Here is a 25,279-nt window from a genome sequence, read left to right as displayed (position 1 = left end):
TCATCTCATCTCATCTCATCTCATCTCATCTCATTATCTCTAGCCGCTTTATCCTGTTCTACAGGGTCGCAGGCAAGCTGGAGCCTATCCCAGCTGACTACGGGCGAAAGGCGGGGTACACCCTGGACAAGTCGCCAGGTCATCACAGGGCTGACACATAGACACAGACAACCATTCACACTCACATTCACACCTACGGTCAATTTAGAGTCACCAGTTAACCTAACCTGCATGTCTTTGGACTGTGGGGGAAACCGGAGCACCCAGAGGAAACCCACGCGGACACAGGGAGAGCATGCAAACTTCACACAGAAAAGCCCCTGTCAGCCACTGGGCTCGAACCCAGGACCTTCTGCCTACAAGAAATATTATTATATTTTTTTATAAGAAAATTATCATCTTTCTTATATTGTTCTAAGAAACATTATTCCCACACCGCTATGACATGCTTCTCTTATGAGGCTGGATTAGGTTTCTTTTTAAGCCCAATCTGCGATACAGTCACCATGGATATCGTTGAAGTTTTCCATGTTTTAATGAATTACCTGGTAAAATAAATGCCAATTTATTGAGCAAACTGAGAAAGGACAACAAATCATAGGCACTGCCATGATGGATGACGTCACTAGCTTCAGAGCGCTGATTTGCTGAAATGGAGTTGATGGTGTCTCCGAAAAAATGGGACATGGCAGACATTGGTTTGGGTTCTGAAACAAAACCATGAATATAGTGGGATTTTACAATGGAGATGTCTGGTTTTGCACAAACAAAAAACAAAACCCTGCTGAACAGAATGATGGCACCACCATCGATCTGCTAATGGTATTGGGTCAAATTGTTTCCAGGTTTGTGCTTGTCAGCTTTTGCGCTTGAACTCTTCATTTGATACGCAGTCACATCTTCGATAGAAGTCAGCGTCTACCCCGAGACATCCATTATAAATGAGTTTAACCTTGCTCTTTTCCCAGTACAAGAGCTTTTTTTAATTATCCGGATTAATAATAAATAAATAAACAAACAAACAAATAAATAAAGGTCTCGTCTCGTCTTCTTCCGCTTATCCGGGACCGGGTCGCGGAGGCAGCAGTCTAAGCATGGAAGCCCAAACTTCCCTTTCCCCAGACACCTCGGCCAGCTCCTCGGGAAGAACACCGAGGCGTTCCCAGGCCAGCCGAGAGACATAGTCCCTCCAGCGTGTCCTGGGTCTTCCCCGGGGCCTCCTCCCGGGGGGACATGCCTGGAACACCTCCCCAGGGAGGCGTCCAGGAGGCATCCGAAAAAGATGCCCGAGCCACCTCAGCTGGTTCCTCTCGATGTGGAGGAGCAGCGGCTCTACTCCGAGCTCCTCCCGAGTGACTGTGCTTCTCACCCTATCTCTAAGGGAGCGCCCAGCCACCCTGCGAAGGAAACTCATTTCAGCCGCTTGTATCCGCGATCTTGTTCTTTCTGTCATTACCCAAAGCTCATGACCATAGGTGAGAGTCGGAACGTAGATCGACCGGTAAATTGAGAGCTTCGCCTTTTGGCTCAGCTCCTTCTTCACCACGACAGACCGGTAAAGCGACCGCATCACTGCGGAGGCTGCACCGATCCGCCTGTCGATCTCACGCTCCATCCTTCCCTCACTCGTGAACAAAATCCCGAGATACTTAAACTCCTCCACTTGAGGCAGGACTTCTCCACCAACCTGGAGAGGGCAAGCCACCCTTTTCCGGTCGAGAACCATGGCCTCGGACTTGGAGGTGCTGATTCTCACCCCAGCCGCTTCACACTCGACTGCAAACCGCCCCAGTGCATGCTGGAGGTCCTGGTTTGAAGAAGCCAACAGGACAACATCATCCGCAAAAAGCAGAGATGAAATCCTGTGGTTCCCAAACAGGATTCCTTCCGGCCCCTGGCTGCGCCTAGAAATTCTGTCCATAAAAATTATGAACAGAACTGGTGACAAAGGGCAGCCCTGCCGGAGTCCAACATGCACTGGGAACAGGTCTGACTTACTGCCGGCAATGCGAACCAGACTCCTGCTCCATTCGTACAGGGACCGGACAGCCCTTAGCAAAGAGCCCCGAACCCCATACTCCCGAAGCACCCCCCACAGAATACCACGGGGGACACGGTCGAATGCCTTCTCCAGATCCACAAAGCACATGTGGACTGGTTGGGCAAACTCCCATGAACCCTCGAGCACCCTATGAAGGGTATAGAGCTGGTCCAGTGTTCCGCGACCAGGACGAAAACCGCATTGTTCCTCCTGGATCCGAGGTTCGACTATCGGTCGAATTCTCCTCTCCAGTACCCTGGAGTAAACTTTCCCTGGGAGGCTGAGAAGTGTGATTCCCCTATAATTGGAGCACACTCTCCGGTCCCCTTTCTTAAAAAGAGGGACCACCACCCCAGTCTGCCACTCCAGAGGCACTGTCCCCGACCGCCACGCGATGCTGCAGAGGCGTGTCAACCAAGACAGCCCCACAACATCCAGAGACTTGAGATACTCAGGGCGGATCTCATCCACCCCCGGTGCCTTGCCACCGAGGAGCTTGCAAACCACCTCAGTGACTTCGGCTTGGGTAATGGACGAGTCCACCTCTGAGTCATCAGCCTCAGTCTCCTCAGTGGAAGACATGACGGTGGGATTGAGGAGATCCTCAAAGTATTCCTTCCACCGCCCGACAATGTCCCCAGTCGAGGTCAACAGCTCCCCACCCGCACTGTAAACAGTGTTGGCAGAGTACTGCTTCCCCCTCCTGAGGCGCCGGACGGTTTGCCAGAATTTCTTCGAGGCCGACCGATAGTCCTTCTCCATGGCCTCCCCGAACTCCTCCCAGTTCCGAGTTTTTGCCTCCGCAACTGCCCGAGCTGCAGCACGCCTGGCCTGCCGATACCCGTCGGCTGCCTCAGGAGTCCCGGAGGTCAACATGGCCCGATAGGACTCCTTCTTCAGCTTGACGGCATCCCTTACTTCCGGTGTCCACCACCGGGTTCGGGGATTGCCGCCACGACAGGCACCGGAGACCTTGCGGCCACAGCTCCGAACAGCTGCGTCCACAATGGAGGTAGAGAACATGGTCCACTCAGACTCAATGTCCCCCGCCTCCCTCGGAAGCTGGGAAAAGCTCTCCCGGAGGTGGGAGTTAAAGACCTCCCCAACAGAGTGCTCGGCCAGACGTTCCCAGCAGACCCTCACCATACGTTTGGGCCTGCCAGGTCTGTCCAGCTTCCTCCTCCGCCAGCGGATCCAACTCACCACCAGGTGGTGATCAGTTGACAGCTCAGCCCCTCTCTTCACCCGAGTGTCCAAGACATAGGGCCGGAGATCAGATGAAACGACTACAAAGTCGATCATCGACCTCCGACCTAAGGTGTCCTGGTGCCACGTGCACTTATGGACACCCCTATGCTCGAACATGGTGTTCGTTATGGACAAACCGTGACTAGCACAGAAGTCCAATAACAAAACACCACTCGGGTTCAGATCGGGGAGGCCGTTCCTCCCAACCACGCCCCTCCAGGTGTCACTGTCGTCGCCCACGTGAGCATTGAAGTCCCCCAGTAGCACAATGGAGTCCCCAGTCTGAGCACCCCTCAGTACCTCTCCCAGGGACTCCAAGAAGGCCGGATACTCTATACTGCTATTTGGCCCGTAGGCACAAACAACAGCAAGAGCCCTCTCCCCAATCCGAAGGCGCAGAGAGGCGACCCTCTCGTTCACTGGGGTAAACTCCAACACATGGCGGCTGAGCTGGGGAGCTATAAGCAAGCCCACACCAGCCCGCCGCCGCTCACCACGTGCGACTCCAGAGAAGTGGAAAGTCCAGCCCCTCTCGAGGAGCTGGGTTCCAGAGCCCAAGCTATGCGTGGAGGTGAGCCCGACTATCTCTAGCCGGTACCTCTCAACCTCCCGCACAAGCTCAGGCTCCTTCCCCCCCAGCGAAGTGACATTCCATGTCCCAACAGCAAGCCGCTGTGTCCGGGGATCAGGTCGTCGAGGCCCCTGCCTTCGACTGCCACCCAATCCACATTACACCAAACCCCTACTGCTACCTCTGTGGGTGGTGAACCCACAGGAGGTCGGGCCCACGTCACCTCTTCGGGCTGAGCCCGGCCGGGCCCCATGGGCAAAGGCCCGGCCACCAAGCGCTCGCATACGAGCCCCAACCCCGGGCCTGGCTCCAGGGTGGGGCCCCGGCTGCGTCCTACCGGGCGACGTCACGGTCCTGGATTTTTTCTCCATAGGGGGTTAAATAAAGGTTATTATTATTATTATTATTATTATTCCTACTTTACAGACGCAGTGGATAGAGATTACGCTGAGAAATACCTGACTGTTCCTTTAATAGTAACAAGTTCTGAGTCTACCATATGTGGAATTCTGCATTTGGCCATATTTTGTTTCCGTCTGCTTGAGTTCACTTTTTCATCTTTCACTGGTTCTGATTGCATGTGCGAGTCTCTAAACATAAGGCCAAACACAATTTAAGCAGTTTGCCTGTGTCGCAGTCTAATCTAGTGAGAGGTGTGTGCCATGAAAGTGCCATCGTAGGAGACTCTGTCTCTGCTGATACACACTCTGGGACACACAGCATTTCTCTTTGCTTTGACACACTCCGTCTGAGATCCAAACCCCTGCTGTCACCCTGCCTGCCATATCATTGTCAAGCACCATCAGCCGGTTCAGTCTGCATCCTAATATCCTCCTCCTCTCTCTTTCATTCCTCTCTCCTCTGTCTGCTGCTTTCTTCCTCTCTTTCTCCGTGCCTGTTTTTCTCTTGCTCTGTATCTCGCTCTCTCTCCCTCCGTCACGTCACTCTGGTTGTCTTTTTGTCACTTACACACACACACACACACACACACACACATACAGTGATGGAGATATTTATTGGCGATCACACAATTCCCGTTGAGCTCCCATCCATTAGCACAATTAGTGCCACGGTGGCTTTACTTTAATGAGTTGTGCGAGTGTGCCTCTCTCCAGTGCCCTCTGAAAAAAAAAAAGAACCCGACCAACCTTTCAAGCTGCTCGGAATGCCAGGAGCCAAATGATGACATACTCTAAATACTGCTTTTATATCAACATCCATGACAGAGAAATTGGATTTTCCAGTCAAATTCAGTTATATGGTCATCAGGAAAGGCCACATGATTGTGTGTGTTTCAGTCCATTGATATCTGTAGTGTTGTTGGAAGGTTAAACAGCAGCTAATACCCAGAATGCACCTGAGGGCTTGTAGTGTAATTGCGCTCTCTCTCTCTCTCTCTCTCTCTCTCTCTCTCACACACACACGCACACACTCCTCTTTCCCTTTTTCTCTCATTTTCCCTATCTCTCTCTTTCTCTCCCTCACTCGGTTTCTTTTTCTCTCTTCCTCTTGTCTCTCACTCCTTTCCCCTCCCCTTTCTTGCCTGGTCTATCAATACAGTATAGCTCTTTCTTTCTCTTTTCTGTCTTCCTCTAGTATTTCTCTGTCTATCTTTCTCCCTCACTGTCTCTCTCGCCCCCTCTCTTGTTCACACACACACTCTAAATATCTCTTACTCTGTCACCCTCTCTCTCTTTCTCTCTCCCCATCTAATTTTCCTCTCACTTTCATTTTCTCTCTCTCTTTCTGTCTCTCTTGCTGTCTTGTGCTCTCTCACACAAAACCTTCAATCTCTCTCTCTCTCTCTCTCTCTCTCTCTCTCTCTCTCTCACACACACACCTTCTCTCTTTCTCTCACTCATTTATTCTTTTTTTACTATCACTCTCTCTCCCTCACACACCTCTCACCTTCTCTCTCTTTCTCTCTCGTGGTCTCTCTCTCTCTCTCTCTCTCTCTCTCTCTCTCTCTCACACACACACACACCTCCTTTTTTCACTCATCTATTCTTTTTTCTTTCTATCACTTGCACTCTCGGTCTCTCACTCTCCCTCACACACACTCTCACCTTCTCTCTCTCTCTCTCTCTCTCTTTGTCCCACTGGGATGGAAACAGAGGGTAGTGTGTTGTGAGGTTGCCACGGTGCCACTTGGCAGAAACCCTCCTCTCACACCACACCACCAGGTCACATTACTGCCAGTGATACATCAGAGTCAGTGGGTTTATTAGCATCTCCTACGTTACTGTATAACGAAATAGAGTGCTTTCATCAAGCTCACATATGCATAACGTGGTGCTTTAGCATTCACCATGGCTGCCTGCTTATTAATATGTGTACAGCATCACGCCGAGAAGTTAAGCTTCCCATTGATCAGGAGCCGTGCTTTACTGACTGTCAGCCAGGACGGCTTCCCTGGCCGGCTTGTCATGCCTCATAACCCGATTAGAACGGTTAAACACGCTGCTGATAAACAAATGCCAGGGTTTTGTTTGATGCAAAGAAGCTTACTGTTGTAGGTTACATAGAAATGATTTACATGCACAAAAGACTGAGATCAGACACACTGCAGTAATGGTTATATTAATGAAAAGAAAATAAAGGTTAAACACTAAAATAAGGCCAGATACAGTGGTATGCAAAAGTTTGGGCACCCCTGGTCAAAATTGCTGTTACTGTGAACAGTGAAGCAAGTTGAAGATGAAATGATCTCCAAAAGGCATAAAGTTAAAGATGACTCATTCCCTTTATATTTTAAGCAAAAACAATTTTTTATTTTCATCTTTTACATTTTCAAAATGACAAAAAAGGAAAAGGGCCCGAAACAAAAGTTTGGGCACCCTGCATGGTTAGTACCTAGTAACACCCCTTTGGCAAGTATCACAGCTTGTAAACACTTTTTGTAGCCAGCTAATAATCTTTCAGTTCTTACCTGGGGGATTTTCACACATTCGTCCTTGCAAAAGGCTTCCAGTTCTACAAGTTTCTTGGGCTGTCTTACATGCACTGCTCTTTTGAGATCTATCCACAGATTTTCAATGATGTTTAGGTCAGGGGACTGTGAGGGCCCGGGCAAAACCTTCAGCTTGTGCCTCTTGAGGTATTCCATTGTAGATTTTGAGGTGTGTTTTGGATCATCGTCTTATTGTAGGACCCGTCCTCTTTTTAACCTCAACTTTTTTACAGATGGTGTGATGTTTGCTTCCAGAATTTGCTGGTATTTATTCGAATCCATGCTTCCCTCGAACAATGAAGTGTGCCCTGTGCCACTGGCTGCAACACAACCCCAAAGCATGATCAATCCACACCCATGCTTCAGAGTTGGAGAGGTGTTCTTTTCCTGGAATTTGGCACCCTTTTTTCTCCAAACATACCTTTGCACATTGTGGCCAAAAAGTTCTATTATGATTTCATCAGTCCACAGGACTTATTTCCAAAATGCATCAGGCTTATTTAGATGTTTATTTACAAACTTCAGACGCTGAATTTTGTGGCTAGGATGCAGGAAAGGTTTTCTTCTGATGACTCTCCCATGAAGGTCATATTTGTTCAGGTGTCGCTGCATAGTAAAACAGTGCACCACCCCTCCAGGGTCTGCTAAATCTTTCTGAAGGTCTTTTGCAGTCAAACAGGAGTTTTTATTTGCCTTTCTAGCAATCCAACGAGCAGTTCTTTCAGAAAGTTTTCTTCATCTTCCAGACCTCAGCTTGATCTCCACTGTTTCTGTTAACTGCCATTTCTAAATAACATTACAATCTGAGGAAACAGCTACCCGAAAACACTTTGCTACGTTCTTGTAGCCTTCTCCTGCTTTGTGAGCATCAATTATTTTATTATTCAGAATGCGAGGGAGTTGCTTAGAGGAGCCCATGGCTGTTGATTTTAAGGACAAGTTTGAGGAGTCAGAGAATTTATACAGCTTTGAAATCTGCATCATCTGACCTTTCTTAACGAAGAATTTGAACAAGCCACAGCTCAATAAGCTAATTAAGGTCTGGAACCTTGGTAAAAGTTACCTGAGAACTCAAATGCATTGGGGTGCCCAAACTTTCGCATGGTGTTCCTTTTCTTTTTTCACTCTCCAATTGTCTCATCTCATCTCATTATCTCTAGCCGCTTTATCCTGTTCTACAGGGTCGCAGGCAAGCTGGAGCCTATCCCAGCTGACTACGGGCGAAAGGCGGGGTACACCCTGGACAAGTCGCCAGGTCATCACAGGGCTGACACATAGACACAGACAACCATTCACACTCACATTCACACCTACGGTCAATTTAGAGTCACCAGTTAACCTAACCTGCATGTCTTTGGACTGTGGGGGAAACCGGAGCACCCGGAGGAAACCCACGCGGACACGGGGAGAACATGCAAACTCCACACAGAAAGGCCCTCGCCGGCCACGGGGCTCGAACCCGGACCTTCTTGCTGTGAGGCGACAGCACTAACCACTACACCACCGTGCCACCCCTCTCCAATTGTACAAAACAAAAATAATACACAAATCTTGCAGAAAACTCTGAAAAGAAATGTGTCGTCTTTACCTTTATGCCTTTTGGTGATCAGTTCATCTTCTGCTCACTTAACTATTCACAGTAATGGACATTTTCAGCAAGGGTGCCCAAACTTTTGCATGCCACTGTATATACTGTTTTGCATCTTCATAATTATCGACACAGGTTATGTCTGATTAGGAAGAGAAATGGATTTAAACACTATTTGGATACACTGTAGGGGAGAGCGGGGAGACTTGAGATTGGGGAAACTGGGGACAGTTTGTATTTGTATCAATTAATTTCAACCAATCAGGTTTTAGATAACGTTAGAAGTTAGATGTTGCCCCTTAGAGTAACCTCCTTCCTTTGGAGCCATGAAGCTGGACACTGCAATAAGATTTGTGCAGTTAAATATTTTTGTCAACCATAACTTGTAATTTCTACTCCACTCCACCTCCATTCTATGGTGTAATGTGCACTGGTGAATTCAGGATTTATTAGGAATTAAAGTACTTAGCCTAGAGTTACCATATATAGTATTATTTATTAAACTTAAATTCTAGGGAAAATTTTTTTTTTTTCAAAATGGCCAGATGGGGAGAGTTGGGACAGTTCATCATGTTACAGGTTTTTTTCTTGTGGTTTACAAATATACAATTGTTTAAAATTTTGTTAAAATGTGAGCGTGTCCCTGCATGAGGTTTAAATTTATTTCATTCCTTCTTGAAAATGGAACTGTTTTGTGTTGTCAGGTTTTGGGTAAACTGAAGCTGTGTCCGAAATCACTCACTCATTCACTACTGCCTACTCACTATATAGGGAATTCTATATTGCCGACTATATAATGAGCTCACTGGTAAAATGAAAAAAACACTTTCGGACACTATTCCGTCGCACCGTTATTTACGTCATTACTGTCGCACAATTAAAACGTGCCAGATCAGGTGGCTGGTGGGTTTTCAAAATAATAAATGCATATTATACAACCCCGATTCCAAAAAAGTTGGGACAAAGTACAAATTGTAAATAAAAATGGAATGCAATGATGTGGAAGTTTCAAAATTCCATATTTTATTCAGAATAGAACATAGATGACATATCAAATGTTTAAACTGAGAAAATGTATCATTTAAAGAGAAAAATTAGGTGATTTTAAATTTCATGACAACAACACATCTCAAAAAAGTTGGGACAAGGCCATGTTTACCACTGTGAGACATCCCCTTTTCTCTTTACAACAGTCTGTAAACGTCTGGGGACTGAGGAGACAAGTTGCTCAAGTTTAGGGATAGGAATGTTAACCCATTCTTGTCTAATGTAGGATTCTAGTTGCTCAACTGTCTTAGGTCTTTTTTGTCGTATCTTCCGTTTTATGATGCGCCAAATGTTTTCTATGGGTGAAAGATCTGGACTGCAGGCTGGCCAGTTCAGTACCCGGACCCTTCTTCGACGCAGCCATGATGCTGTAATTGCAGTATGTGGTTTGGCATTGTCATGTTGGAAAATGCAAGGTCTTCCCTGAAAGAGACGTCGTCTGGATGGGAGCATATGTTGCTCTAGAACCTGGATATACCTTTCAGCATTGATGGTGTCTTTCCAGATGTGTAAGCTGCCCATGCCACAAAACCCCATACCATCAGAGATGCAGGCTTCTGAACTGAGCGCTGATAACAACTTGGGTCGTCCTTCTCCTCTTTAGTCCGAATGACATGGCGTCCCTGATTTCCATAAAGAACTTCAAATTTTGATTCGTCTGACCACAGAACAGTTTTCCACTTTGCCACAGTCCATTTTAAATGAGCCTTGGCCCAGAGAAGACATCTGCGCTTCTGGATCATGTTTAGATACGGCTTCTTCTTTGAACTATAGAGTTTTAGCTGGCAACGGCGGATGGCACGGTGAATTGTGTTCACAGATAATGTTCTCTGGAAATATTCCTGAGCCCATTTTGTGATTTTCCAATACAGAAGCATGCCTGTATGTGATGCAGTGCCGTCTAAGGGCCCGAAGATCACGGACACCCAGTATGGTTTTCCGGCCTTGACCCTTACACACAGAGATTCTTCCAGATTCTCTGAATCTTTTGATGATATTATGCACTGTAGATGATGATATGTTCAAACTCTTTGCAATTTTACACTGTCGAACTCCATTCTGATATTGCTCCGCTATTTGCCGGCACAGAATTAGGGGGATTGGTGATCCTCTTCCCATCTTTACTTCTGAGAGCCGCTGCCACTCCAAGATGCTCTTTTTATACCCAGTCATGTTAATGACCTATTGCCAATTGACCTAATGAGTTGCAATTTGGTCCTCCAGCTGTTCCTTTTTTGCACCTTTAACTTTTCCAGCCTCTTATTGCCCCGTCCCAACTTTTTTGAGATGTGTTGCTGTCATGAAATTTCAAATGAGCCAACATTTGGCATGAAATTTCAAAATGTCTCACTTTCGACATTTGATATGTTGTCTATGTTCTATTGTGAATACAATATCAGTTTTTGAGATTTGTAAATTATTGCATTCCGTTTTTATTTACAATTTGTACTTTGTCCCAACTTTTTTGGAATTGGGGCTGTACTGAGCGTCTTTCCCACATTAATAAATACAAAGTACGTTGTGTCTGCTGCATCTTTCAGTTCTTTTAAATCATGGCTGAATCCTTTCTTTTTGCCACTGCCTTTTATTAAATCAAATTTGAGGCTTTTGATTAATTCCTTGCTCAGCACTCTAACTTTTATTCTTGTATTTTATCGGTCTTATTCTATTTTAGCTTTTTTTTCTCTTCTCAATTTTAATTTCAATTTTACTTGCACTTAAATGCCCATTTATACTGTGTTTCTTCTTCTTGTTGCTGCACTGGGTGCTCCTCTCTGTCGTCTGCCATTTTTCTTTCAGTGCGACCGCAATGCATGATGGTCTATATTGCTTTGTTAGTGACCATCGGTTGCACACTACTTTTCACAATGCATTGTGGGATACTATTTTATATATATCGGTGTAATAATTCTCATTATATATTCGGACAGCACTACAAAATGGTGAACCCACTATATAGTCCACTATATAGTGAGTAGTGAGTGATTTCGGACACAGCGTGACTTTTTTTCTCCCAGCATTGTGTGTTCATACAGTTCATATGGTACAAGTTTTGATAATAAATAAAAATTAAATGTGTAGGTATTTTATTTTTGTTCCATGTCTCTCCACTATGTCCCAAGTTTCCCAACATAATGTCCCATATCTCCTGTCCATGTCTCATGTCTCCTTGCAAAAAATAATGACAGAAAAAGTGAAGCCTGAAGGTCGGTATATATAACAAGCTGAGAAACTAATGTTGTGGTAAGACGGTATAGTAAATACTCTCTAATGCAATATGAATGTGACGCTACCTACACAGAATTTCACACAATCTACAAAAGCTGAAAACTTGTCCCAGGTCTGCCCTGTTATCTGACTCACAGCATGACAAATGATGTTTACTGAGCTTTCAGCATGCTATAAAACTTTGCTAATCCACATGAACCGGAGTTGAAATTGTCATTGGACGAAGGACAACATCAAGAGCTAGAAACTGGACCATCCAAATAAGGTGAAAGAAAAATGGGACAAGATGTCCGGCTACAGCTTGTGTATAGATAGATAGATCCTCTAGCAAACATGACATTGTTTAACTTTCGTTCATCAGTTGGTGACATTCACCTGACACGTTGTTGACTGTCTATAGATAGATCCTCCTGTTGACTTTGTACTATACGCTATATTTGACTGTCAATCAGAAGTGTTAAGGAGTATATTTCTCCAGAAGTGTAGTTAGTGATATCGATGTTAACCTGTGTTCCAGTACGCACTCAGTGGCTATTTTTGTAGTCAGAAATGAATTCTTCTCTGCTTACATACAGTAGGTACAATGTCACAAATAGGGTTTCAGATTTGAAATCTGTTCATACAGTGAAATCAAACACAACTGCATACTTGAGGACAAAATGATATTTTTCCTGATGAAACATCCTGTTCCAGTTCCTACATTATGTTCACCTCACTTCAATATAAATGGGCTATTTTACCCAACAATGTACTAATTAAATACTGTGGCCTGAATTATCTCATGTGTAACAAATAATAAACAACTCAGTTGTGAAATGTGAATCAGGTTATGCATCATTATGCACAGAACATCATTTAATTAATAGAATCAATAAAAAAGGCTTGGGAAGCTAATTAAGTATTAGACTAACCAAAGATATTGCATCTACAGAGCTGAGAAATAAGACTATTTAAACAGTGCTTGATTAGAGGGAGGTATGCATGAAGAGGTCATTATTCCTGTAGAAAAAAAGTCCAAAAAAAATCCCTTGTAAAACTTAGATCTGTTTTTTGAATGTTTTTAGGTGATTTTTTATTTTATTTTATTATTCTATCCACATTCACTGGATATGAGCAATCAGGCACTCTGATTGGCTACTTTACTACTAGGATATCAGCTCATATACCTTGAGTAGATAAAAACAAAATGGTGGAGCATGTTGCTAAACAAATCAAGGACAAAATAAAAACTGTACTCGAAAACAAAACCCCAAAAATTAATAAAAAAAAGCAACAAAATATGTAATATAAGTATTTGATGGTCACGGATACAAGCGGCCGAAATGAGTTTCCTTCGCAGGGTGGCTGGGCACTCCCTTAGAGATGGGGTGAGAAGCACAGTCACTCGGGAGGAGCTCGGAGTAGAGCCGCTGCTCCTCCACATCGAGAGGAATCAGCTGAGGTGGCTCGGGCATCTCTTTCGGATGCCTCCTGGACGCCTCCCTGGGGAGGTTTTCCAGGCATGTTCCCCCGGGAGGAGGCCCGGGGAAGACCCAGGACACGCTGGAGGGACTATGTCTCTCGGCTGGCCTGGGAACGCCTCTGTGTTTTTCTCGAGGAGCTGGCCGAGGTGTCTGGGGAAAGGGAAGTTTGGGCTTCCATGCTCAGACTGCTGCCTCCGCGACCCAGCCCCGGATAAGTGGAAGAAGACGAGACGAGAAGTATTTGATGGTACATTCTTTACACTGGTACACTGGAACCCAGTGAGATCTTCTGTTGTAGCCTGTACACTACAACATTCAGTATGTTGTACATTTGGAGATGCTTTTCTATGCACCATGGTTGTAAAGAGTGATTATTTAATTCTTCTCTCACCTCTATAACCAACAAGGTGTTTCCATCCACAGAACCACTGCCCACTGCATGTTTTTACCCCATTCTGTGTAAACTCTAGAGACTCTTTTGCATCAAAATCACAGGAGGTCCACAGTTTTTGAAATTCTCAAACCAGCCTGTCTGGCACCAACAACCATGCCACGTTAAGGTCACTGAGATCACATTCCCCCCATGTGAACATTAAGTAGAGCTGATTACCTTTATACATTGTGCTGCTGCCATTGATTATGATTAGCTCATCCAGCCGTAGGCCAGGCCAGACGAGCTTATGCGATCATGCGTTGTCCAGCCGCCATCGTCCATTGTCATCCGTTGTCGTCCGTCGTCGTCTGTCCACAATTTACAAAAATCGCTACTCCTTCTACAGGATTGATCAGATTTCGATCAAACTCACATACAATGTTCCCCAGGTGGATGTACATAAAATTTGTCAAAATGATGGCGCTACCTGTAATATTTATGATTTTATGGGCGTCTGAAATTTTTGAGTGACTCATCACATTAAATGCGACTCTTCATAATCTACTGGGATATTTTCACTGAAACTCATCCAGAAGACTCTAAAGACTATATCAACAAGAGTTGTTCACCAGGTGGTGCCACCTACCATGGATGAGGCTACATAGGGGTCATATCCAATTTCATGAAAATCACTACTCTTCCTACAGGAGTGATCAGATTTTGATCAAACTCTTATGGAATGTTCCCCAGGTTGGTATGTATAAAAGTTGTCAAGAAGGTGTCGCCCCCTGTCGTATTTAACATTTTATGGGTGTCTGAAATTTTTGGATGACCCATCACACCAAACACTACTGTTCATAAACTGCGAGGATGTTTTCACTGTAACTCACCCAGAAGACTCTAAAGACATATTCCAACAAAAATTGTTCACCAGGTGGCACCACCTGCCATGGATGCGGCTACACAGGGGTCATATGCAATTTCACAGAAATCGCTACTCCTCCTACAGGGTTGATTGGATTTCAAACTCATACACAACAGTGGCCGGTATGAGCTACAGCCTCGTTGAGGCTATTTTTTTAAATTGGATAATTGCATGAATGACCAGGAGTACAGGTGTTCCTATTAAAGTGGCCGGTGAGCCTATATTTGAGCAGTATTAGTTCCACAAATATTAGATTTCCTCGGATGTGAGGTTTATCACAACAATTTAATGACCCAGCATCTCTGGTGGAAATTTTTTTTGTGCCTTATCACAAATATCGAGCCTCGAGAAAGTATTACCTGTGAGAGATATTTAACAGGACGTGAGTGTAATATCAGGATGTGCACTCCAGGAAAGAGTGGAAAGGGGAAAAAAAACTGTCAGTGGGAAAAGAAAAGCAGAGAAGCCTGGGGGGAAGAGGGAGAAGAGGGATACGTAAAGGATGGTGGTGGTGGTGGTTGGGGTGGGGGTGGAGGTAATTGCCGTGAGTGCGTTGACTCAGAGCTGTATCCGGTTTGGCTGATGCAGAGTGTGTGTGCGCTGTGAAGTGTGGGCTGTGATAGCAATGGCAGCGGTGCAGGACTAACAAAGTCAGGATTAGGGCTCAGAGACGGTCACACCTCATCTCCTGCTGCTTTTTATACACCACATCGCCATGCATGGCATCCAAAAAAAAAAAAAACCTCACGCTTTAAGTTAGATTGTTTAAAAGAAATTTTGAAATGGTATGTCAAGTAGCCGAGTAGCCATGAGTAAGTGTGCAAAATTATATACAGTACATCCATGTAGGAACAGTGTGGCATTTGAAAGCATTGTGCATGCTGTATGCATATTTGTAGCTCATGGTACGCATTAAATGTCTCAATGTGGCACTGTAGCTGTTTTCTCTGACAATGTTTATTATAGTCAAAGGGCAATAGTTTGCTCAGATGTCTGGGTCATTTAAGAAAGCCATTAAAAATCCATTTGGATTCCTGGAGGCTTGTGTATGCGTGGGAGCTGGGTGAGAGGGTTTTTTTTGTGCGTGTGTGTGTGTGTGTGTGTGTGTTGTACGAGGACAATGATCAGTGATAAGTATTGTACTGGGCAGCCCCCAGTGCTCCTCCACAGCAGGTGACGGTGCTGATGGTAGGCAGTGAGAACAGCACGTCTATCAGCATTTCCTGGGACCCGCCACCCACCGAACACCAGAACGGCATCATCCAGGAATACAAGGTACTGCTCATTTAAAGAAAAGTCTCAAAGTGGTGTTCTCTCGTAGTCACGCAGAGAGTCGTATTCAGAGTCGATGACTTAAATTTGACACATTTGCCTAAAAGCATCCGAGACAGGGTTTTCAGTAGCTTCTAGACCACTCATTTAAAACACAAGCACTTGCTTCAAGTGTAGAAAAAAAATCTGGGATAGAAAATGTGGACTGAATGAGTTTTTTTCCCCCTTTGCTGTCAAATGTAATATTTGATATCAGAGCAATAGACAGTTTAATACAATGGAAAGGAGTGTTTTACTGGGAAATATACCACTTGTGTTTTTTGTACGTGATACATCCAGGACATGCAGATTCAAAACCGTGACATATTTAAATAATATTGGCTGGCTTTGAGTGGTCTATCAGATATATTCCATTCAGCTAGCATGATACTGAATGAGTCGAAGATGAGTTCAGTATCATGCTAGCTGAATGGAATATATCTGATAGACCACAAAGAAAAGACAGCCAATATTGTTATGATTATTATACATACACAGTCTCTTCATATCAGCATTCTTAAGGGCCAACGCTAGCTTACCCGCGAATTGGTGCTGTTAGCACAGCAATCCAGTTACCTTCCAGCCAGCGTAGCAGTAGCGTTAGCGAAGCCCAACGCCTGCTTACCCATGACTCAGTGCTGTTAGTGTGGCAGTCCAGTTACCTTCCAGCCGGTGTAGTGTTAGCGAAGGCCAAAGCTAGTGCAGTCAAGCCAAATATTTATTATTTTCCTGATGTAATTTACTTACTGTAGTTACTTTTAAAATCAACATCGACAGCTACACACAACAGAGCGACCTGGCGGCCAAAATTCTCTCAAAATCTTCCGTTTTTAACGAAGCAAACCTGGTGGCCATGCTTGTTTACAAATTGTCACTGTCGCTCGCTAGCACGGAAGTTTTACATCTCCAATGTGTGATGTTGTGTTGTCTTGACAGTGTGCAATATTGTAACAATACTGCACGCTCAGAGTGGCATAATACATGGAGGATAAGAGATATGATATTACATGCTATCAGTAAACCCACTAGAAGGGAATAGAATACATGTTTTTATTCCATGGAAAAAGTGGCCCGTATGTATAATAATTTCTGATACTTCACTCTGATGATGTCACTCCCAGTGTTTTCCCGCAGACTAGACGCACGTTATCAAAATGGTGAACCAGTTCAAAATTAAAATTCTTTTGATTAACTTGCATACTTTTTGTGGATGTGTCCAGATAATATAAAGAACATTACACGGTTGCATGAAGATACGAAGTTTATCTTGTCGTGTTGAAAATATTTTCACTTGTTCGCTTCGCTCACTCATGAATATTTTCACCACTTGAAGATAAGCTTCATATCTTCGCACAACCGTGTAATATCATCTATATTTGATTATCAGAGTCTGTAGTATATTGCTAATATATTGCTGCAAGTTTGGTTTAATCGTTATGTGGAAGCTTATAAAATAGCACTTGATCCAGCACATTATACTCTATTATACAGCGTTTTATTGTTTTATATCACACATCGACAGTTACTCACGCATCAAACTTAATGAAGCCATGAGCTACTAAATTGAGGTCATAAAAACTTAATGTGTGTGCATTATATAGGCTGTTTTATTACACCTAGTAATAAAAACTATTTTAAGTTGTGAAATGAATAACATGGGCGGCACAGTGGTTAGCACTGTCACCCCACAGCAAGAAGGTTCCGGGTGCTAAACTGGCCTGCCTGCAGTCCAGACCTGTCTCCCATTTAAAACATTTGGCGCATTATGAAGCGCAAAATACGACAAAAGAGACCCCGAACTGTTGAGCAACTGAAATTGTATATCAGGCAAGAACTGGGCAACATTTCTCTTTCAAAACTACAGCAATTGGTCTCCTCAGTTCCCAAACGTTTACAAAGTGTTGTTAAAAGTAGAGGTGATGCAACACAGTAGTAAACATGCCCCGTCCCAACTTTTTTGAAACATATTGCTGATGTCAAATAAAAAATGAGCATACATTTTTCAAAAAACAATAAAATTTCTCAGTTTCAACATTTGATATGTTGTCGTTGTACTATTTTCACTGAAATATAGGGTTTCCATGAATATATATAATCAGTTATACTTTGCTAATGGGTGAAAAATGTATATACTATATGTAAATATGAACATTTCCAGTTATATAAAATCATAAAAGCTGGTTGGGGGGGGCATCAATTTCAAGTATTGATCAAGACTTTTTTTTCTATCTTGGTTACTTCATCTCGACCTCTTTCTAAGTGCATACACTCTGTTTCTGTGTCCCATCATTCTTCCCCTCGTTCCTTTCCCTCTTGTTCTCCGTCCTCTCGGGCGTTAGATCTGGTGTCTGGGAAACGAAAGCCGCTTCCACGTGAACAAGTCAGTGGACGCTGCCATTCGTTCAGTGGTGGTTGGGGGTCTGCAGGCGGGTGTGCAGTACAGAGTGGAGGTGGCAGCGGGCACCAGCGCAGGCGTCGGGGTGAAGAGCGAGCCACAGCCTATTGTGATCGGTGAGACCGTGTGACTGTGATGTCATTTCTGTCAAACTGGGGAAGATTCGTTAAAGGGAGATCATAACACATTTTTCTTCTACAATGTGAGCGAAACAGACTGCGTGTTTTTTTTTCTCCGTAGGAGGGGAAGGTGAAATATGACATGATATTACTCTTGTTGATATAATTTTTTTCCCCAGTGCAGTGATGGAGTCAGCAAAATTCAGATGAAGTTTCGAGGTAGGCAAATGTCATTGCTTTGTGATGGAAGATTGCAGAAAAAAAACAAGAATTGTGTACAATGGTTGTATTTTAGATGATTTATATCCATGAATCATGGTCAGTTCTGGACCCGGAACATGAAATAACAGGAAGAGAATTACTGATATAATTGTATTGTTTCCCGAAATATAGAAGAATTAAAGTGGCATATAGACGGTTTATTAAAAAAGATTATGAAGTAAAAAAAAAATAGCTAGGGAAGAGTAGTTACTGAAGCTCAACAACAACAATCAGAGGAAGAAGGAGGAGGCGAGGGAAAGAAAGAAAGAAAGAAAGAAAGAAAGATAGATATACAATTTGCAAGTAGTTTCTAAGTCATGACAGAATGAAAATCCGCCTCACTGTATCAATGGTTTACTGCTGGACTGAACAAACACAATCATTACTAGATGGAGGCTCAGATAATGATTTCTAAATTTGTCATGCTTTACTGAAAGACAGAAAACGAGGGGAAAAAACCCCACTAGAGATTGTGTACCACCCTGTGAGTTTACTTTTCAAAGCTGAGCTGGTTTTTTTGTTTTTTTTTAAACAAGCAGTGATATAAAAATCGATAAGATTTTCATTTAATACACTGTCCAGTGCTGTTCGGAGGAACACTGTCGGCTGTATCAATAACGCTTTCCAATAAACGCAGCTATTGCTAACATAGCGGACTGTCTTATTGCTGCGGCTTATCACCTTATCACATTTGATCAAGCTTGCTGATGTATGAGGCCAGATAAATACAGCCAGAATCAATACTATTGACGCGCCGCGCTCTCCCCTTTTTCCACGGCTTTTTGACTGCCGGGGCCAGAAACACTCGCCTGCAGCCAACCGAGAAGGCTGTTCTGTGAGGCCTTAATGATCGTGTTTTTGGGGTGTTGCTCACGTTTCGAGCCTTTGAATCTCATTTCACAGAGCTGTAGCTGCACCAGGAATTCAAGCCCTGATGGAGTCCATGTGTCTATCTGCAGTTCTTCAGCTCCAACTATCGAGTGGCTCACCGTCCTACACTCCAATAACACAGCTCGGTTTCTCTTTCACAGTCTGACTTGTACTCCAGTATCTCCTTGCTCCATTTGCTTGTTACGTTGTTAATCAGTCGTACAATAATCCTATTAGCAAAAATAGATTTCCCCTTGTGCTTTTAATTGGTGTTTCTTATCTGCCGCTGGGATGTGACTTGATTTGATTTGATAGGGAGCGTTCTGTGGAGGGGTTCTTCAGAAAAAAAAGGAGAAATTTTTTTTTTTCAAATAATGAAGTTTGTATGAAAACATGCTGAAATACCGAATGGATTTTGATCACAGGTGCTGAGTTACAGGATGTAATGACTGGAGACGAGAGCAACGGCAGCATCACAGATGTTCTGAAGCAGCCAGCCTTCATCGCAGGCCTGGGGGGCGCGTGTTGGATCGTGCTCATGGGCTTCAGCGCGTGGCTCTACTGGAGGAGGAAGAAGAGGAAAGGCCTGAGCAACTACGCAGGTGAGAAGCCATGCGTCATGCCCGAAGCCTATACAGATCTCTAGAGACCAGTCACTGCTATGGCAGCGCTAGTAAAAAAAAAAAAAAACCAAAACTTTGTGTTGACAAATCATTAATTTGAACGCAAAGTACAGCTATTTTTAGCCGGTGAAACCCTCATCTCTCATTGTATGGCAGAAAGGAAAGAAATGCATGGTAAGCTGGATTGCATAGTGATGATCATACAAAACAGAAACTACTATATTAGCTAAACCACACCTAGTATTTTATTTAAAGCTGTTGTATTAGTGTGTACGCATAAGCTGGCGCTAAACAAAAGCAGCCAGCTCTGTCACATATGCCCCTACTACAACACTATTACCTACAGTCTGTGGATCAAGCTTGAACACAATCCCATCAAAACGAGCACTCTCATTTGGAAATGAAACGCCGTCACGCTGCATATATTAGAAGACTGTGACCCATATTGTTCCTGCATTAGCTCTAGGTACAGTCTCCAGCCTCTGAAATGTAATTTGGTATTCCCCCAGGGGGTAATTATTGCATGTAGCTGTGGATTATGCTCATTATAATACGTATTGCCATCATCACGGTCCGTGACTTAGGTGCATGCTGTGGTGATTGCCTAATTCTATAGCCGTTTGCTTTATCCATCACCTGGGCTTTGATCCTGAGCTCACGTGGGGGCAAATTCATTCACATCAGTCTCTCGCTGCGAGCAGGCCAATCAGTGTTTGTCTTGCTCATGTGCTCACGTGCTCACATGCTCATGCCCCACCTCCAAGTTCTCTCAAATCAAGTGTGTGAAATACATGAATCTCATTGTCAGTTCAAGCATCAGACGTATCACGTGTCCCCCATCTCACTCCTTCCTCATCTGCATTTTATTGCTGTAGACTACCTGTACTGAATTCTAAATCTCTCTTTGTTCTCTGTGTGTGTTTGTGTGTGTGTTTGTGTGTCTGTTTTTGTTTCACAGTCCAGTCGTTCACCTTCACCCGTGCAGGTACTGGTCATTTGTCCCATCCCTTTCTAACTTCCGACGGGTTTGATGGCACCGTAGGCAGTAAGCCATCCAGTTTGTAAGACATTAATTTCACTGTTGATGTAATGAAACCAAGCAGCGATTTGAGTTGGTTCTTCTTTTGCTTTTTTCCCCTCCTCCTCCTCCTCCTCCTCCTCCTCCTCATTCTGACGTCTCTTCCTGGCTGCTGGCCCTGCAGTGACGTTCCAACATGGAGATAGAGGTCTGATGGGAAGTGGAAGGTGAGTGATGAGTGGATAGACATTTACATCTGACCAAGTAAACAGTCCTGCAGTGTTGTAGTCGAGTCACTAAACCTCGAGTCTAAGTCCAGTCTCGAGTCCCCAGTGTTCAAGTCCAAGTCATTAAAGAAAATTTCGAGTCGAGTCTGAGGTGGTGTTTACATTAGACCGTATCCATCTCGTTTTTGTCGCGGATGCACTGTCCGTTCACATTAAAACGCCGGGAAATGACTCCACAGGCGGAACAACTTGAATCCGCCAGGGCCCACGTATTCAATCCATTACGTATCTGATCCGGTGCTGTGTAAACATTGAGGAACGAGGATACGCTGTGCTGAGCTCTAGCTGACGTCGTCATTGGACAACGTCACTGTGACATCCACCTTCCTGATTCGCTGGTGTTGGTTATGTGACGCGACTGCTGAAAAACGGCGCGGACTTTCACTTCCTGCTATTTGTCCCGAATCACTGCTCGTGCGCTTCACTCGCGCGCTCTGTGAGCTGCGCAGGGCCGGAATGCGCACCCTCCAGAGGGCACTCGCTGTTCAGGGCGGAGTGATTTGGAGCGCAGGATGCCTGCGGAGCAGAGCGTATCCGTGTATTGGCGTTGCTGTGTGCACGTGAATCGTGTATTGGCGTTGCTGTGTGCACGCGAATCGTTTTAAAAACGTTAATCTGATGATCCGCTGATATGGTCTAATGTAAACACCACCTAAGAACAAGACTCCAACCGCACCGTTTGATGGTGGCTAATGCTGCCTTTATGTGAAACCATCTCTGCTACTGTGTCGGACTAACATTACTGCTTGACTGCCCCATTTTAGTTAATAGGCTACAGATAAAAAGCTTGTTCATCGCTCAGCAAGCCCCGCCCACTATCAACAGGGCAAATAACATGGGAGAGGGTTAACACTAACTAGTTCATCGCTCAGCAAGCAAACCCCGCTATCAACAGGGCAATGACCATAGCGTGTCACTTCCTTGTCTGGGTGGAGTCTTGCCGAATGACGATTGAAGTTTGAGGTCGTCCCCGTCGTCTCCTCGATAGTTCTTCTACATATGGAACGCATAGCAGTGCATTTCCCCCCACTGCACGAGAAGTCTGTATAAGCAACATGAACAGGTCAATGTGCATTCTCTTGCACAAAATTAGTATAACAAGAAGACAGAGTCACCTGTATCCCCTGCCCTATATACCAATTATAAACCAAGTTTCAAGATATAATTTGTCACATTTTTCAAGTTCTGCAGCAGAAAACCAACCCTACCTCTTTACACTGACCTCAGCAGCCCATGGCATAAGCCCACCGGACCTCTGGTCCAGGTGAGCTAAAAATTTTAATTTCTCACATTTCTTAGTATCAAAAGGCACATACACATTACTTAATCAACACATATACCAACTTTCAAGACCATATCGCTCATAGTTTTCAAATTCTGCTCCGGAAACAAAACCTACCTCTAAGACTAAAATTTCTCAAATTTCTTAGTATGAAAAGGCACATCTACATCACCTTGTTAACATGTATACCAAGTTTCAAATCCGTATCATGAATAGTTTTGGATATATGCTCCAGAAACGAACATTGCTCTTAGAAACTAAGTCAAAATCTAATTTTTATGTAAAAAATTGAAAAATACTTTTTTTTTTCAAAAATCCAAAATAGCAAAAGGCACCAGTTCACATGTTGTTTGATATGTATACAAAGTTTCATGAAGATATCGTCAGTAGTTTTAAAGATATGGCCCGGAAACGAAAATGTGACTGGACAGACAGCCGGACGGATGGACAGAACCCATTTCTATATCCCCCGCCAAACTTCGTTTGGGTGGGGGATAAAAATTAATGTAAATATAAATATCTTATGCCAAATTATTATGGCATGTTACAAAAACTAAAAAAAAAAATCAGAGTCCTCGGCTCCAATTTACGAGTCTGAATGCAGATAATGAACGAGTCCAAGTCCGAGTCATCAGTGCTCAAGTCCAAGTCAAGTCACGAGTCCTTAAAATTAGGGCGCGAGTCAGACTCGAGTACTACAAGCCTGCAGTCCTGAGAATAAAAAAAATAAAGCTATGATATGGTCAGGGATATTTTTTTCTGCTTGACTGCTTTGTGATGTGCTTTAACCTTGGGCAAGAACATGATGGTGTATGACTCAATTTCATGATTCAGCATTCATTTTCAGATCAGCTGCACTTTCAGAGCGGTACACTCAAGCAGCGGAGAGGCTCTCTGCTCAAACTGGCGATGTTAACAGCCTAGCAGACAGGAACCTGATGGATGTTCCGATACTCAGTGTCCCGTGCCAGAGCAATGCCTAAGCTGATGTATCGATTGATTGGCTAATAAATCTCCTCTGGCTGGAATTAACCGAAACAATTAATGTGTCAGGGCCGCTTTTTTATTCCTCCATTCATCGTCACAGCCTGGCTATAGACGGCTCTCCCCAGAGCCAGTGATGGATTCTCCTGTCGAAAGAAGCTCAAGAGGATGTGAAAAGATAATTATCCAAGAGAAAGTGTCCCTCATAAGCACTCTTACTTTTACACACACAGCCCTTGGCACTCATCTACCCTTCTGTCATGCGAGTTCATAGAGCACTTTTTAAATATCACTGGTTAGGGCCCCAATGAAAGATTCAAGCGCAGGCCCCTGTGGAGGCCCCTTCATCAGCATCAGCATCGGCTCAGCATAACTGAGGAGGCAGAACTAGCTAACAGGAAAATAGGTTGCTTCAAAGTGTAAACGCTATCTCTTTGCTCTTCTGTATGCTCCTGAGTACAGGAGTGTGTGTGCATTGGAATGCGCATACTAATGAGAATGAGATGCTTATGAGTGTGTGTGTTAGTCTGGATGGAAACAGCTCACATAAGCTGCACCTTTGAGCCATTGAACTCAGATGTGTTGAAGTCCCCATGTGCTGCTGGCTCTCTCAGCTCTTCGGGGAACACTTTGTCCTGGGCTACTGCATTCATTAGACGAAAGGTAAACCAAATCATGTGCACAACCCGCCTGGCTGACTCCGACTTCCCCTCTTGGTACACAAATGAACACAATTCAAAATGTCCCCCGTTTCCAATAAACGAGTGAAAAATGTACATGCTCTGTTCCCCGTCGTGTTTTATTGTATGCATCAAAATTCTACATCAGCTTTTTTTGCTCAATTGGTCGTTGCCAGCCAATGAGCATCAGCCACTCTAGTTACCATGGAGACTGGTAACCTCTCCATCCCCAAATGAAGAAGGAAACACTTGCTGTAGGGGGTTTTAATATTCCACCATGCGCTTGCTATCGGCTTCTCTCTCTCTGGGGCGGGGGGGGCAGAAGCTCAGTACCAGATTTATAGACTTGTCACTGTTTTATGTCTTTTTGTTTGTGTCTTTATTATTTTCACTGCTCGGGGCAGTGTACTTGGGAAACGAGCTCTCACAGCAATCTGGTGCTGATGCAGACCGTGAAAAAAATGGAAAACTGTGTGAATGTTATTCTTTGCGTCTTTTATTCACCCTTTGGGTATCATTCAGCGTATACGCTTATATATGCATGTCTTCCATTTCTCTCTCTTTGTGTCTCTGTCCTAGCCGACCCGGTCTGCTGAAAGCCGGTGACCCTGGCCTCCCTTGGCTAGCCGACTCCTGGCCGTCCACCAGCCTGCCTGCCAACAGTGGTTTGGGCGCTCCCAAAGACCTCACTAACTTTGGTCGTGGAGGTAAGCTCTCAAGAGGCTACAATACAGCCAAGGAAAAGGCCTGAAAGAGGAGATCACAACTACAAAGACCACAAGAGAGAGAGTGAAGGTCGCAGGTTCAGGGCCCCAAGCATACCATCACTATATATATATTTTTTCTGAATTCATGTATGAGGATTATGAATATTTCAGCGAGCATAGATCTCTCAGTAGTGGAAATGACAAGTGATCTCACACACACACTACTAAAAATTCTCTTTCAACTCAGTTGTCCTTCATGTGTCTCATCCAGTTCATCCATGTGTGCCTAAAAACAATAGGTCTGATA

At 44.3% G+C, this 25,279-nt stretch overlaps 1 protein-coding gene across 1 annotated transcript in view; it reads left to right on the top strand.

The window, feature by feature from the left end:
* The window catches only part of LOC132873228 (roundabout homolog 2-like), a gene marked incomplete at its 5' end in the record, with an annotated part of 299,632 nt that overhangs the window by 253,002 nt on the left and 21,351 nt on the right, over nucleotides 1–25,279 (top strand). The window contains 6 exons of the mRNA XM_060908587.1: nucleotides 15,586–15,710; nucleotides 18,086–18,257; nucleotides 19,817–19,993; nucleotides 20,973–20,999; nucleotides 21,217–21,259; nucleotides 24,845–24,972. Coding sequence (XP_060764570.1) covers nucleotides 15,586–15,710; nucleotides 18,086–18,257; nucleotides 19,817–19,993; nucleotides 20,973–20,999; nucleotides 21,217–21,259; nucleotides 24,845–24,972 — 672 coding nt within the window. The remainder of the gene's footprint in view (nucleotides 1–15,585; nucleotides 15,711–18,085; nucleotides 18,258–19,816; nucleotides 19,994–20,972; nucleotides 21,000–21,216; nucleotides 21,260–24,844; nucleotides 24,973–25,279) is intronic.

This window comes from Neoarius graeffei, chromosome 25, assembly GCF_027579695.1.
Source record: "Neoarius graeffei isolate fNeoGra1 chromosome 25, fNeoGra1.pri, whole genome shotgun sequence".
NCBI classification, from domain to species: Eukaryota; Metazoa; Chordata; class Actinopteri; order Siluriformes; family Ariidae; genus Neoarius; species Neoarius graeffei.
This window is presented reverse-complemented; position numbering and strand designations above follow the sequence as displayed.